The 14,244-nt window shown below is 38.4% G+C and overlaps 1 protein-coding gene across 2 annotated transcripts in view; it reads right to left on the bottom strand.

Annotated features, from left to right (window-relative positions):
• ntn1b (netrin 1b) overlaps positions 1–14,244 on the bottom strand; it is a 70,038-nt gene that overhangs the window by 33,677 nt on the left and 22,117 nt on the right. For both annotated transcript variants that reach the window (XM_048162183.1, XM_048162250.1), the window contains exon 3: positions 5,290–5,478. In XM_048162183.1, the coding sequence (XP_048018140.1) occupies positions 5,290–5,478 (189 nt within the window). The remainder of the gene's footprint in view (positions 1–5,289; positions 5,479–14,244) is intronic.

Here is a 14,244-nt window from a genome sequence, read left to right as displayed (position 1 = left end):
CAATGTAAATTGGGCAGTGTTTGCCATCCATCACATCTGCACATTAGAACCCGACAGACCGCAAAAATTAAGCTACCCCAGTGATTGGGTTAGCAGCCTCTCATATCAATTATGCTGCGGTTTGTTGAAGCTTTCAGTCCGTCAAACTCTGGGTCCGCTAGAGTCAGATGAGAATACAAGTTATCTTGGCTTGAAGGTGGGAAATATGCAATAGCAAAGAATGTTTTCTGAGTGAATGGACTATGGGAACACATGGGACTGACATTGTGAAATTCATCTGTGGACCAACCGTGGATAAAACCCATGCATCAGCTGCCTTGGTATGTCTGATTTCGCAAGGCTGTAAATGGATTTCATGTTTTATACTATATATATATATATATATATATATATATATATATAAAGCATTATATGCACTTCATTCAACTGTATGCCCATCTTTTTTGTTTCTAATTTCATGTCCACAATCAGGCTCCGTTGCAAAACCTAGTGAGTTGGGAAGCTACATAAGTGACTGACTTGTAATGTTCTATATGGGCAGCAGGTGTGTCAGACGAATAATGCTCCCCATGTAAAGTGCAGGATACACTCAAAGTTGATTCCAACCGAGTGTGCAACAATAGTATTAGCATTAGTTTCAAAGATAATTTTGAAATACTCTAATAAACATAGAAATACACACTGAAATATTATTAAATAATTTAATTTAGAATTAACTGTTTTTATTACTATTTTTGGCATTACAATGTTCTTCATAACCAACATTTCTCTCATTTATCCATATTTAATGATTCTTTTTACTAAGCTTTTCACAATGCATTGCTTTGTTTGCAAAGGATATGCAGTGCTGACTTATAATTTGGCCAAAATAAGGCATAATCATGCTGCCTACTGTGCCTTAATTCACATTGGGAGTGCGCCCATGATGCTTTAAAATGCTGCCTACTTATGCAGCTCACTATGTTTTTGAACAGAACCTTACAGACCATCTGACCTCTAAGTGTGAACATGAGGTCTAAAACATGTGCGTAATCTCTGGTGCCTTTACATTTATTTTTCTTTCATGGGTGAGTGAATAATTGGCTTGTTTCACTATTATTGTTAATATGCTCTGTTGTCCCAAATTCCATGGCAGTCCTTCTTGTCTGTTTGGCCTATGCTCATTTTCCAGGGAAACTTCAATGTACAAACATTGTCTTATTCTAATCTCTTTCAGCTCAAAGTCGTTAGAATTCTGTAAATCATGAAGCAATTAAAAAAAACAAGCAAAATTAAAGCTGCAAGCAGCGATGAAAGGGCCCTCGCACCCGGGCTCACCGCCACCCGTTGGCCTTAGGAAAACAGCAAACAGTGGGCGACATGCATGTGAGCAAGTAAATACAGGAGAATTATGGCAAAATCATGTAAAAGTGCCACACTTCCTGCTGCCAACAGGTGGCGCTATAGCTAACTGAATATAGATGTCTTTAGGCCAGGACTTTTATCACTCATGTGAAGTTTGGGGCAGATCAGACATAGTATGCCTGAGTTACAACAGCTTCCTCTTTCATGGCGAAACATCAGACTTTGTCAGTTCGCCACGTACACGCCCTTCAACGAAAACTCAAGATCTTTGATATTTATCATCGCTAAGGTCTTAAGATTAGACTTGCCATATATGATGTTGATCTGGTTTAATCTCTATGAGGAGTTAATCACAGTGTAAAACATGTAATTTCCTGTTGCCCCCAGGTGGCGCTATGACTGTAACTGAATATTGTCATATAGATGTCTTCAGGTCAGGACTCTAATAAAACATGTGAAGTTTGGGGCAGATCAGACATTGTATGCCCGAGTTACAACAACTTCCTGTTTCATGGCGAAACATCGAACTTTGTCAGGGTGCCACGGACACGCCCTTCAGCGAAAACTCTAGATCTTCGCAATTTAACGTCTCAAAGGCCTTTAGATTAGACTGACCAAATATGACATTGATCTGATAAAAGCTCTAGGAGGAGTTCGTTAAAGTACAACATGTGGAAATGGCAAAAACTGCCAAAATTTTGTAGAGAAAATTCAAAATATCTCACTTCCTGTTGGGTTTACAAACTTTGCACCCAGGGGCTTTTTTGTAGGTATTGGGCTGTTACATCTGTCTACCGAATTTCATAACTGTACGTGAAACGTAGCACAAAGGGCGCTTAATTTAAATTTTGTAGGTGGCGCTATCGAGCCATTTTGCCACACCTAATTCTGAAACCCATATCAGATGTAAATTTTCACCACTTTTGACGCGTGTGCAAAGTTTCATGAGTTTTTGAGAACGTTTAGGCCCTCAAAAATGCGATTCATTTTGGAGAAGAAGAATAATTGGCTGAGCAATTCCAATAGGGTCCTCACACCATCGGTGCTCGGGCCCTAATAATCTGCCAATGGGGTAAGCAAAATAATCTTATTTCAAACCAAGAATAAGCTATATAATCTTGTTTTCAGTTTGGACTAAGATTTTTTGCTTACCCCATTGGCAGATTATTTTGCTTGTTTTAAGGAAAAACATGCTTAATTTTGATTTATTTTTCCTGAAAACAAGAAAATAATTTTTACTTGTCAAGAAAATGCTTCTTGATTTAAGAACTTGTAAGATATTTTGACTAGAAACAAGACAAAAACTCTAAGTAAGAACAGCATTTTTTGCAGTGCACAGCAGTATTTGTCTCTGGTCAAATGCATCCATAGCAGACTGGTTGGAGTGACCTTGGACAGCAACATGCCCATGCATTATGGGTGTTAAAGTTTTCCTAGATATTTGGCAAAAGGTAAGGCAACTGCATTTTTTCTCTGTTTTCTCTAGTCAGGTAGCACCGATTAAAAAAAAAAAAAAAAAAAAAAAAGATGAGCTTTTAACGTCACCATAAACAAAAAACTAATAGTGATTAGAAAAACAACAATGTCAGACAACAAATCATCAATCCAATAACAGTTACCACATCATTAGGGCCCGAGCACCGATGGTGTGAGGACCCTATTGTAATTGCTCAGCCAATTATTCTTCTTCTCCAAAATGAATCGCATTTTTGAGGGCCTAAACGTTCTCAAAAACTCATGAAACTTTGCACACGCGTCAGAAGTGGTGAAAATTTACATCTGATATGGGTTTCAGAATTAGGTGTGGCAAAATGGCTTGATAGCGCCACCTACAAAATGTCAATTAAGCGCCCTTCGTGCTACGTTTCACGTACAGGTGTGAAATTCGGTAGACAGATGTAACAGCCCCTGGGTGCAAAGTTTGTAAACCCAACAGGAAGTGAGATATTTTGAATTTTCTCTACAAAATTTTGGCAGTTTTTGCCATTTCCACATGTTGTATTTTAACGAACTCCTCCTAGAGCTTTAATCAGATCAACATCATATTTGGTCAGTCTAATCTAAAGGCCTTTGAGACGTTAAATTGCGAAGATCTAGAGTTTTCGCTGAAGGGTGTGGCCGTTGCGGCCTGGCAAAGTTCGATGTTTCGCCATGAAACAGGAAGTTGTTGTAACTCGGGCATACAATGTCTGATCTGCCCCAAACTTCACATGTTTTATTAGAGTCCTGGCCTGAAGACATCTTCATAACCATATTCAGTTACAGTCATAGCGCCACCTGTAGGCAACAGGAAATGACATGTTTTACACTGCGATTAACTCCTCCTAGAGATTTAATCAGATCAATGTCATATTTGGTCAGTCTAATCTAAAGGCCTTTGAGATGTTAAATCGCAAAGATCTTGAGTTTTCGTTGAAGGGCGTGTCCGTGGTGACCGACAAAGTCTGATGTTTCGCCATGTAAGGTGAATCACTTTTTTGAGGGCCGAAACATACTCGAAAACTCATGAAACTTTGCAGATGCGTCAGAAGTGGTGAAAATTTACGTCTGATATGGGTTTCAGAATTAAGTGTGGCAAAATGGCTCGAGAGCGCCACCTAAAAAAATTCAACAAAGTGCCCCTGACACTACGTTTCACGTACAGGTATGAAATTTGGTACACACATCTAACAGCCCAATACCTACAAAAAAGTCTCTTGGAGTGAAATCTGAAAACCAACAGGAAGTCAGATATTTTGAATTTTCTTTGCAAAATTTGTGCAGTTTTTGCCATTTCCAGACGTTGTACTTTAATGAACTCCTCCTAGAGCTTTAATCAGATCAACATCATATTTGGTCAGTCTAATCTAAAGGCCTTTATGACGTTAAATTGCAAAGATCTAGAGTTTTCGCTGAAGGGTGTGGCCGTTGCGGCCTGCCAAAGTTCGATGTTTCGCCATGAAACAGAAAGTTGTTGTAACTCAGGCATACGATGTTGGATCTGCCTCAAACTTTACAAGTTTTATTAGAGTCCTGACCTGAAGATATCTATATGCCAATGTTCAGTTGCAGTCATAGCGCCACCTGCCAGCAACAGGAAATGACATGTTTTACACTGTGATTAACTCCTCATAGACATTTAATAATAACAACATCATATGTGGTCAGTCTAATCTTAGCCTTAGCGACATTTAATTGCAAAGATCTTGAGTTTTCGTTGAAGGGCGTGTCCGTGGCAGCCTGACAAATTCTGATGTTTCGCCATTAAAGAGAAAGCTGTCATAACTCAAGCATACAATGTCTGATCTGCTCCAAACTTCACATGTGTGATAAGAGACCTGGCCTAAAGACATCTATATGTCAATATTCAGTTAGTCATAGCGCCACCTGCTGGCAACAGGAAATGGTATCCTTTACACTTTAGTTCACTCTCAGAAAAACATTTTAATATGCCATGATGTACCAAACATACTAGAAATATGTTAAATCATGAAGCACTTGGCTAAGTGCTAATGTATGCGATTAAAGCCAAGAAACAGGAAGTTCTAGTAACTCAGGCATACAATGTCTGATCTGCTCCAAACTTCACATGTTTGATAATAGTCCTGGCCTGAGGACATCTACATGGCAATATTTGGTTACGGTCAAAGCGCCACCTGTTGGCAGCAGGAAGTGTGGCACTTTGAAATGACTTGGCTATATTTCTCCTGTATTTACTCGCTTGCATCCATGTCACCCACTGTTCACTGTTTTCCTGATGCCAACGGGTGGCGGTTAGCCCAGGTGCGAGGGCCCTTTCATCGCTGCTTGCAGCTTTAATTTATTCATGCTGTGAACTCTCAAAATGCTCAATCAACACCATTGGAATGTTTTGTTCTCTTTTAAGCTGTTTTAGGCTTTCCCCAAAATTTGGGGAAATTGATCTAGATTTAAAGTAAATGTTTTGTGGTGTAAATGATTGCTTACCTTTGCATGCTCGTCTGTGTGAGATGGCCTTGGTCATGTCTCTGTAGTAGCCCTCTTTACAGTAGTGGCAGTGCCGTCCAGCTGTGTTGTGTCTACAGTTAAGACAGACTCCTCCACTTCTGCGGCCTGATAGCTTATACAGCTCCATGTTGAAGCGGCAGCGGCGGGCATGAAGATTACAGTGACAGGCTTTGGAAGAGATGGACATTGGGAAGATAAAACAAGAGACATACAGTATGTTAAGTGCCAGCTGTTGAATTCTCCTAAATACATTACCTTGTTTGTTTCTACTTAAAAATACATTTTTACATGTTCCTTTTAAAAGCTTTAACTGAGAGGAAATTGCCCTAGTAAAGTGCAAATGACTGAGAGATCACATTCTCACATTTTTACAAATGCTTATCTTAAAATACCCATGACGTACGTTTTCACCGTCACAGAGTATCATATATTTTAGTGAACAATCATACAATTGCTTTATTGGTGTTGTATTCTTCAGGGTGTACCACTCCTGGCAATGTAGAATCTGAATCTAATGTGACGTGAAATGATTTAGGCAGTGTTTCCTGTCCCCTGGTTATCATAGAAGACCCTTAACACAGTGAGAGAGAGTGGAGGCCAGAATCATCTAGACATTTGACTAGTATCCTGAGAGAGCTTTATTATTTTAATGACATCATTGGATCTCTGGGCTTCCGTCCATTTACAATGTTAAGAGACAATGGCTTCATAAAACTACTCACTCTAGATCCTGCACACACACACACACACACACACACACACCTGCCCATGGCTTAGACCTCTAACCTTTACTGGCAAATGGAGTTCAAGCTTCATCTATCTACAGGGATTGGACAATGAAACTGAAACACTGGCTAGTATAGTGTTGGAGGTTTCACAACTATATGCACAGCCTTGTGCTCAATATTCACTGATTGCCCATTCAATCAGTAAGATCAGAGTGTGAAGGTTGAATTAGCAGAGCGACAGCACAGCTGCACATAAAATATTGCAATACACACAAAATAATGAGAGATATACTGTATCAGAGTTCAGAAGAGGACAAATTGTTGGTGCAAGTCTTGCTGCCTCATCTTTAGTTTGGCTTTAGATAAAACTACTAGAGGATAGAGTGCTGAAATATCATTACCAGAAACAATCCTGAGTGCTTGTGGTGTGATCCGCAAGACTGTTTTGACACACTGCTCACTTCAACTAGAAACAGTAAAATGGTGCTACCATTCTGTCTCACGGTCCAGATGGAAACATGCTGGGCTCCGGATGTGGACTGCGGTCCGCCATTTGAATATCAGTGGTTTACAACCCAAATTCTGGAAATGTTGGGACGTTTTTTAAATTTGAAAAAAACGAAAACTAAAAGACTTTCAAATCAGTGAGCCAATATTTTATTCATAATAGAACATAGATAAAATAACAGATGTTTAAACTGAGAAATTTTACAATTTTATGCACAAAATGAGCTCATTTCAAATTTGATGCCTGCTACAGGTCTCAAAATAGTTGGGACAGGGGCATGTTAACCATGGTGTAGCATCTCCTCTTCTTTTCAAAACAGTGTGAAGACGTCTGGGCATCGAGGTCATGAGTTTCTGGAGTTTTGGTGTTGGAATTTGGTCCCATTCTTGCCTGATATAGGTTTCCAGTTGCTGAAGAGTTTGTGGTCGTCTTTGATGTATTTTTCTCTATAGGTGAAAGATCTGGACTGCAGGCAGGCCAATTCAGCACCCGAACTCTTCTACGACGAAGCCATGCTGTTGTAATAGCTGCAGTATGAGGTTTTGCATTGTCCTGCTGAAATACACAAGGACTTCCCTGAAATAGATGTCATCTGGAGGGGAGCATATGTTGCTCTAAAACCTTTATATACCTTTCAGCATTCATAGTGCCTTCCAAAACATGTAAGCTGCCCATACTGTATGCACTTATGCACCCCCATACCATCAGAGATGCTGGCTTTTGAACTGAATGCTGATAACATACTGGAAGGTCTCCCTCCTCTTTAGCCGGAGGACACGGCGTCCATGATTTCCAACAAGAATGTCAAATTTGGACTCGTCTGACCATAGAACACTTTTCCACTTTGAAACAGTCCATTTTAAATGAGCCTTGGCCCACAGGACATGATGGCACTTATGGACCATGTTCACATATGGCTTCCTTTTTGCATGATAGAGCTTTAGTTGGCATCTGCAGATGGCACGGTGGATTGTGTTTACCGACAGTGGTTTCTGGAAGTATTCCTGGGCCCATTTAGTAATGTCATTGACACAATCATGCCGATGAGTGATGCAGTGTCGTCTGAGGGCCCGAAGACCACGGGCATCCAATAAAGGTCTTCGGCCTTGTGTCTTATGCACAGATTTCTCCAGTTTCTCTGAATCTTTTGATGATGTTATGCACTGTAGATGATGAGATTTGCAAAGCCTTTGCAATTTGACGTTGAGGAACATTGTTTTTAAAGTATTCCACAATCTTTTTACGCACTCTTTCACAGCTCTGGCCATCTTTACTTCTGAGAGACTCCCTCTCTAAGACATCCATTTATAGCTAATCATGTTACAGACCTGATATCAATTAACTTAATTAGTTGCTAGATGTTCTCCTAGCTGAATCTTTTCAAAGTTTCTTGCTTTTTCAGCCATTTGTTGCCATCAGACCTGTAGCAGGCATCAATTATGAAATGAGCTCATTTTGTGCAAAAAATTGTAAAATTTCTCAGTTTAAACATTTGTTATGTTATCTGTGTTCTATTGTGAATGAAATATTGGCACATATGATTTGAAAGTCTTTTAGTTTTCATTTTATTCAAATTTAAAAAATGTCCCAACATTTCTGGAATTCGGGTTGTAGTTTGTGTAAAACAAAGGTAATTTGGTGTTTTTTGCACAATAAATTCTTTACTGTTTAAATTGTGTTAATTGAACTGTTTTGAATGTAATTTGTTTTGTGATCAGGAACAACAACCACAAAAGAGAAGCCATATTCGTACTGCAGCCACCCTCACACCTGCTGAGTGTGACTAAATAGGGACATGGACTGTCACTCAGACATACGCAGAAAAGAGGTGCTAAGCAGCTGTCATGTTTTATCCTGCCGACACCTAGAACACTTCAACCACTCAGCACAGTGATAACATACCAGGCCTTGACTACCTCTCTCTCTTTTGCACACTATCTTCCAAGCTATTCTAATAGCGACAATACTAGGAAGCACATTTAAAGAATAACACTGTGCTCATACTTAGTCAAATCAGTTTGAATTGAGGCCTCCATGTTGACTTATTATTTTTTGTGACTTTTTCAGCTGGAAAAACACAACACAAATTGATATTGTAACAGTATGAGAACTTGAACATTTAAATTAATTGCTCTCCTTGCACCTGCTCCAGGCACTTCCTTTTTTCCCAGTACTCTGAAAAGAATGAACATGTTTTTCCATTATTAAACTCCAATTCATTATGATTTTATTTGCGCCAAAAATTTGTCCTCACACTCATCAGATCTACACTTGAGTAATGTTTGTCAAAAATAGTTTTCACATTTGCACATTTCTTGCTTTTACTCTGCTCTCTTCTGATAGGATCACAATATCATTACAAATACAGTGTGTCACAATGTCAATTAATCAGACATTCAGGGGATGATTTATTATTGATTGCCTAAACTGGTTGGAAATGGAAAAAAGTCTGTTACATTTGTCATTCATCCAGGCACACCGAGCTACTTTTTGCATGTGAAAGACATTCAGCCAAGCATGGCTCCATTATTCACAACAGAGACCAGCTCCTCTCACTACAGAAGCCTTGCAGGGTTTTTGGGTGAGTGACTGGTAATCCTCAGAGAACTGAAAATCTGAAGCAAGAGGTGTAGAAATGAGGCAAATTATCAGGCTAAACTCAGATGGTATAAACATGGTTAAATGAACTGAATCCTGCCATTAATGTTACCACTGAGTGCTTCCAAATGGTGCATGTGGACCAAAGAGGGCAGATAAATTGGTTAAAAAAAGACGGGCCATCAGTGTTTGCACATGCTTTTAAGAAGTGCCCAGAGTTATATATATATATATATATATATATATATATATATATATATATATATATATATATATATATATATATATATATATATATATATATATAATATGTGTGTGTGTGTGTGTGTGTGTATTGTGACTCGAGTATATACTATACTAAATACCCCTTACTGTACATTTTACTACATAACACTACACCAGCCGCATTAAGAGCTTAAACTGCTGCTCATTTCCACAGCTTCAGGGTTTTTTCCCCATATGATGGAAAATAGCAAAGGTTCCAGGAGAATGACGGTACGATAATTAATCATATTTATCTATCTGGACTGCTTTTGGTGGTCTTAGATAAATGTAAGCTCATAGGAAAAAGAGACACTCATGAGTCACTCATAATCTAAGTGAAGTGACTAATATGATCATTTATATCATAAATTGTCATGTGTGAGAGTTGAGAATAAGTATTTATATGGAAATGAATGGATGACGTAGGACGGTGTTGCCAATTTAGTGACTTTGTCACTAGATTAGCACCTTTTCACATTTTCAGCGCCAATTCCCCCAATTTTTTTCCATTGTCTGACAGAAAATATGTAAATGAGAACAGCTTTATTGGACATTCGCCTATATATTAATATTAAAATACGGTATGTGAGCACAGATTAGGGGAGAAAACAGATTTAACGTGGCAAGTGTTGGCACATGACATCGCATGTAGCGATTTTTTTTGAGCAGGCTTTATGTACTTTCCATTGAAAAAAGTTGTATGTGCTCTTACTATTTTCAATCTGTCAGAAATAATAGTCAACAGTTCTGTTTGATATAGATATAAAAACACATAATTGGAGCTTTTGGGGTAAAATTAGCCCTAGGTTTGCCAGATAGAAATGCACACTACTAACTTACTGTGCCTAGATCTGCTGTTTTTCCAGAAGCAAGCTAGTTTTTCCAATGAGTGGCGGTGTTACACAACCAAACAATACATTGTTTTTTTAAATACCTAAGCTGAGGGAATAATCAAACACTTCTCTCTCCCTCTCTCCCTTTCTCTCATACTGTCTGACTCTGTATCGCTGGAAAGTTTGAATCATTCTAGTGAATCGATTAATCCTGAAAGAATCTCTTTGCGCTGTATGATTCATTCTACTGATTCAGTATATTCTAAATCTCTTTCTCTCATACGCAGCACTGAAAAGTCCAATTAATTTTAGTGAATAGGTTCATTCAGCCATTTCAGTACTGTACATTAATAAAAAATTTTTAGAAAAAAGTTTTCAGTGTAAATTAGGGTGTATTTGTTGTATTTTTGAGTTAGCAAAAAAACTAACAAAAAAAACAACTCTGATTAAATTATGAAAAATATAATTGGATTCTTATGTTTTTTATTTTTTAAAAACTCATTGCCCCTTTGATTAATCTTTTTGTTTTTAGAAATTGAAAAAAGTTTGTTATAATTTCTCTATTCATAATGATTTGAGAAAAATCCTCTCACAAACAAAATCCTCTACTTCAAACAGGTTTGCTGCTTCTCATTTTTAAAAATCTTTCCTCTCCCGCGTGGCCATCTGGAAGAGCCTCTGTTCGCCCGAGTGTGCTGTGATGTAATGACGGGTGAGAATTAAGGGGGCGTTTCCGTTACGGGCCTCTGTAATCGTTTGCCAGCACCAATTAGCGGGGCAATCGGACCTCCCTGCATTTTTGTTTGCGTAACTGCTTGCCACAGTTGCCTAGTGAAAGTGATATACAATGTCTCAACGAATACGATCTGACCAAATAAAACCACAGCGTGCGCTTAACTAGCAAAAGAAAACAAAGAGCTTATTCTGCCACTAACAGGCTGTGAAATTGCTACTGCATTTATCACAAATCGGTATGATGTTGCACGTTTAAAGCAAAAGTTGATGTGGTCTTTGAATGGCATCATCATTAAACTTGCTAAAGTATTATTGGATTACAAAGTGGATTGTTACCCAGCCTACTACGTCATCTGCTGTGATGTTTAATGATTTGAAAAGCCAAAAAGACAGTAAAATGCATCTTTATCTTAGCAGTCAGCATATGCACACATGCCAATAGCAATAACAAAGTTGTAAGACAACATTACTGTTTTAGACTTAGTCACAATACAAGTTGCTTCTGGAGGTCATGAGCCTCTTAAGGTGTTGAATCTTGGGACAACTCAATGCAAAATAAAGATTTGACACCAGGGCCTGTACAATTGTTTAATTATGTAGTCAGTACTAATGTGCACAGACGTTTTTGGGGGGCAGGTGTTCAAGTGAGGAAAAAAGGGCACCCCTCTCATAAATACGATAAAAAATACATAAAATGAAGTTAGTTACATAATAAACATGTTCTTTGTTGGAAATGGTAAAAGAGCAAAAAAACAATGTTGCGCATTACTGACAGAAATTACTTTTTATTATTACTGTTATTATACTATTACAAATTAGATGCATTTACACTGCAATTACAGTTGCAGGAATAATGTTATGAAATTAGAGTTTAAAATGTAAAATTTTGAATACAGAAATAAGAACGTGGCAAAAATGTGGATTTTACCCTCTGGAGTGCGCTTTTTAGCGGGGGACCCCCCTGAAGCACGAATGGGCTAGTTTTGGACTAGTTTTGAGTAGGAATTGGGCGGGTTTTGTTGAGAAAACCTGGCAACCCTGACTCAGGGAGACGCAACTGTTTTGCTTTGTTCAGAACTAATTTTGTTTGTGAAATGGAGCAAAAACAGTCGAAACTGACATTACTGTTTATTTACATTACTTTAACATTTAAAATTAATATAAACTTATTGTTCATTAAACTAATGTATGAAAATGAAAATCTTAAAAGTAAATTTGTGACTTGTGCTGATATTCGGAAAAACAGCACTTTTGCTCGTGTGATATTGCTTAAATACATCACATGATATAAACATAAAAGACAAAATCTGCCATTTTCGACCCTGCACAATGCTATTTTATGCCAACACCAGACTCGCTTTTTGTTTGTAAAGCTTAAAGGCACAATATATAATTTTTTGCCGCTAGAGGTTGCCTATTCAAAACAAAGTCATAGCTTGATGACGCCGACATTGAGTGCGGAATTGATTGCTAATGAGAGACAAGCGCGACACACGCCTCGAGAGCAGTGGAGCTTTTATTATGCCACAGTCGCCGCTTCCGCTTCTTCCAGTTAAGCGTATGTGGGGTAATGCAGTGCTGTTTTCTGTCTATAAATGTATCCAAACAGTTGTTCCCTTGTCAAATAAAACATATAATATATTAAAGCATCTTTTGTGTCTCCATGGTTTCTACAAAATAAAATTGGAAATCGAGGGTAACGCAGGTGTGATGTCATTGATAGGCAACACATATCTTATTCTTGTGCACCAGTGATCTTATTCTTATTCTTGATGCATATCTTATTTCTCTGGATTTAAACTTTTTTGGAAACATCTGAGATAATGTAAGTACACAAGTCAACAAAGTATATTATAACACTGTTCTAGTGGTTTTTGTACATTTTAATCCTAAAATCTTACATATTGTGCCTTTAATGTAAGGCTCTATGTAGATATTGTAATAGTGGTTTACTTTGACACTATCGTTACATGACTATCACTAGTGAATGATGCTCTGGGCTGCGTTTCCTGAAAGCATCGTTGGTGAACCATGGTCTTAAGTCCCATTGAACTCTAATGGTAACGGCGGAACTTGCGACCATAGTTCGCGTCGGGAAACGCGCCCCTGCTTGATTTGCATAGTGGTTATGACAAGGGATGTAGAAAAGGGGCAGGGTCTAGTATGGACTTGCAGAATTAGATCTTAATGCAGTTTTTGGGCACACACTTAACTGAGAATTGATGCCTGGTGCCAAATAAAAAAATAAAATATAAAATTTAAATGCTCTTATGACTTAGAAAAGGGCATTTATCTAGTCAGAGACCAAAAGGGAAGGTGCTTGAGCACTACTTGGGGTCTATCTGTGCACGTGGTTGATGTCCAGGTGCACATTTCTTTAATGATAAATATCGCTAGTGCATTGTGCCAATGATAACAACATGTAATGGATAATAACACGTAATAGCCAGAATATCTCTGGCAATTTCTCCTGTTTAGATTGCTGGAATTGGCCCAGGTTATCCCGTAAGGAATCCGGCTGGTACCATTGCTACGTTCTACTCTCAGAGGGAAGCGGTCCAACAGTTCTCAGAAACGTAACTTGTTTCTCATGGCCTGTGTATCTTCATGTCACACTCTATTGACTCCTTGTAGAACCCCTGTGCTGTGTTATTAAACCTCTAGGAGGCTTACTGAATAAAAATGGCAGTGAATATACAAGCCCTTACAGTAACCGTGACTTGACTGCTTGGGCGGGCAGCACTGGAAAACATTGGCCCATAAAAATTTCCAATTAAATCACTGGCTGACACATTAGTCGTGCTAATATTTCAGGGCTTCTGAGCAGTTTGTGAAAATAAACAAAATAGGTGGATGTGTCGGCATGTTCTGTTAAGGAGAGTATGTTTCTTTTTGGAATAAAATCACAGGAGAAATGTGCCAGGGTGAAACCCATCGCACCACGCTGACTTATTGCATCAGCGAATCATTGCGCGGCTTGTTAGTCATTTGATTTATCTCTGAGTTTTGCCTGTTTGTTTTCATAAACGCAACACACCCATTGAGTAATTGGTGATTAATTTGCAGCACTTTAATTTTTCTTTACATGTACAGAGTGTGAGAGCAGCTGTAAATCTCAGGGAACAGTCAACCTGCCAACGGAGCTGTTGCACTGTAACTTTGCAGCAAGAGCGGCCTTAGGAAACTTAGGAAACTTCAGATGCTTAGGAAACTTAGGAAACTTCAGATGCTTTTCCAATTCAAATGAAAACATCCTGTCCAATTAAGA

The sequence above is a fragment of the Megalobrama amblycephala genome, linkage group LG1, assembly GCF_018812025.1.
Source record: "Megalobrama amblycephala isolate DHTTF-2021 linkage group LG1, ASM1881202v1, whole genome shotgun sequence".
In the NCBI taxonomy this organism is placed as follows: domain Eukaryota; kingdom Metazoa; phylum Chordata; class Actinopteri; order Cypriniformes; family Xenocyprididae; genus Megalobrama; species Megalobrama amblycephala.
Note: the sequence above shows the minus strand (reverse complement) of the source record. Positions and strands in the feature narration are given on the sequence as shown.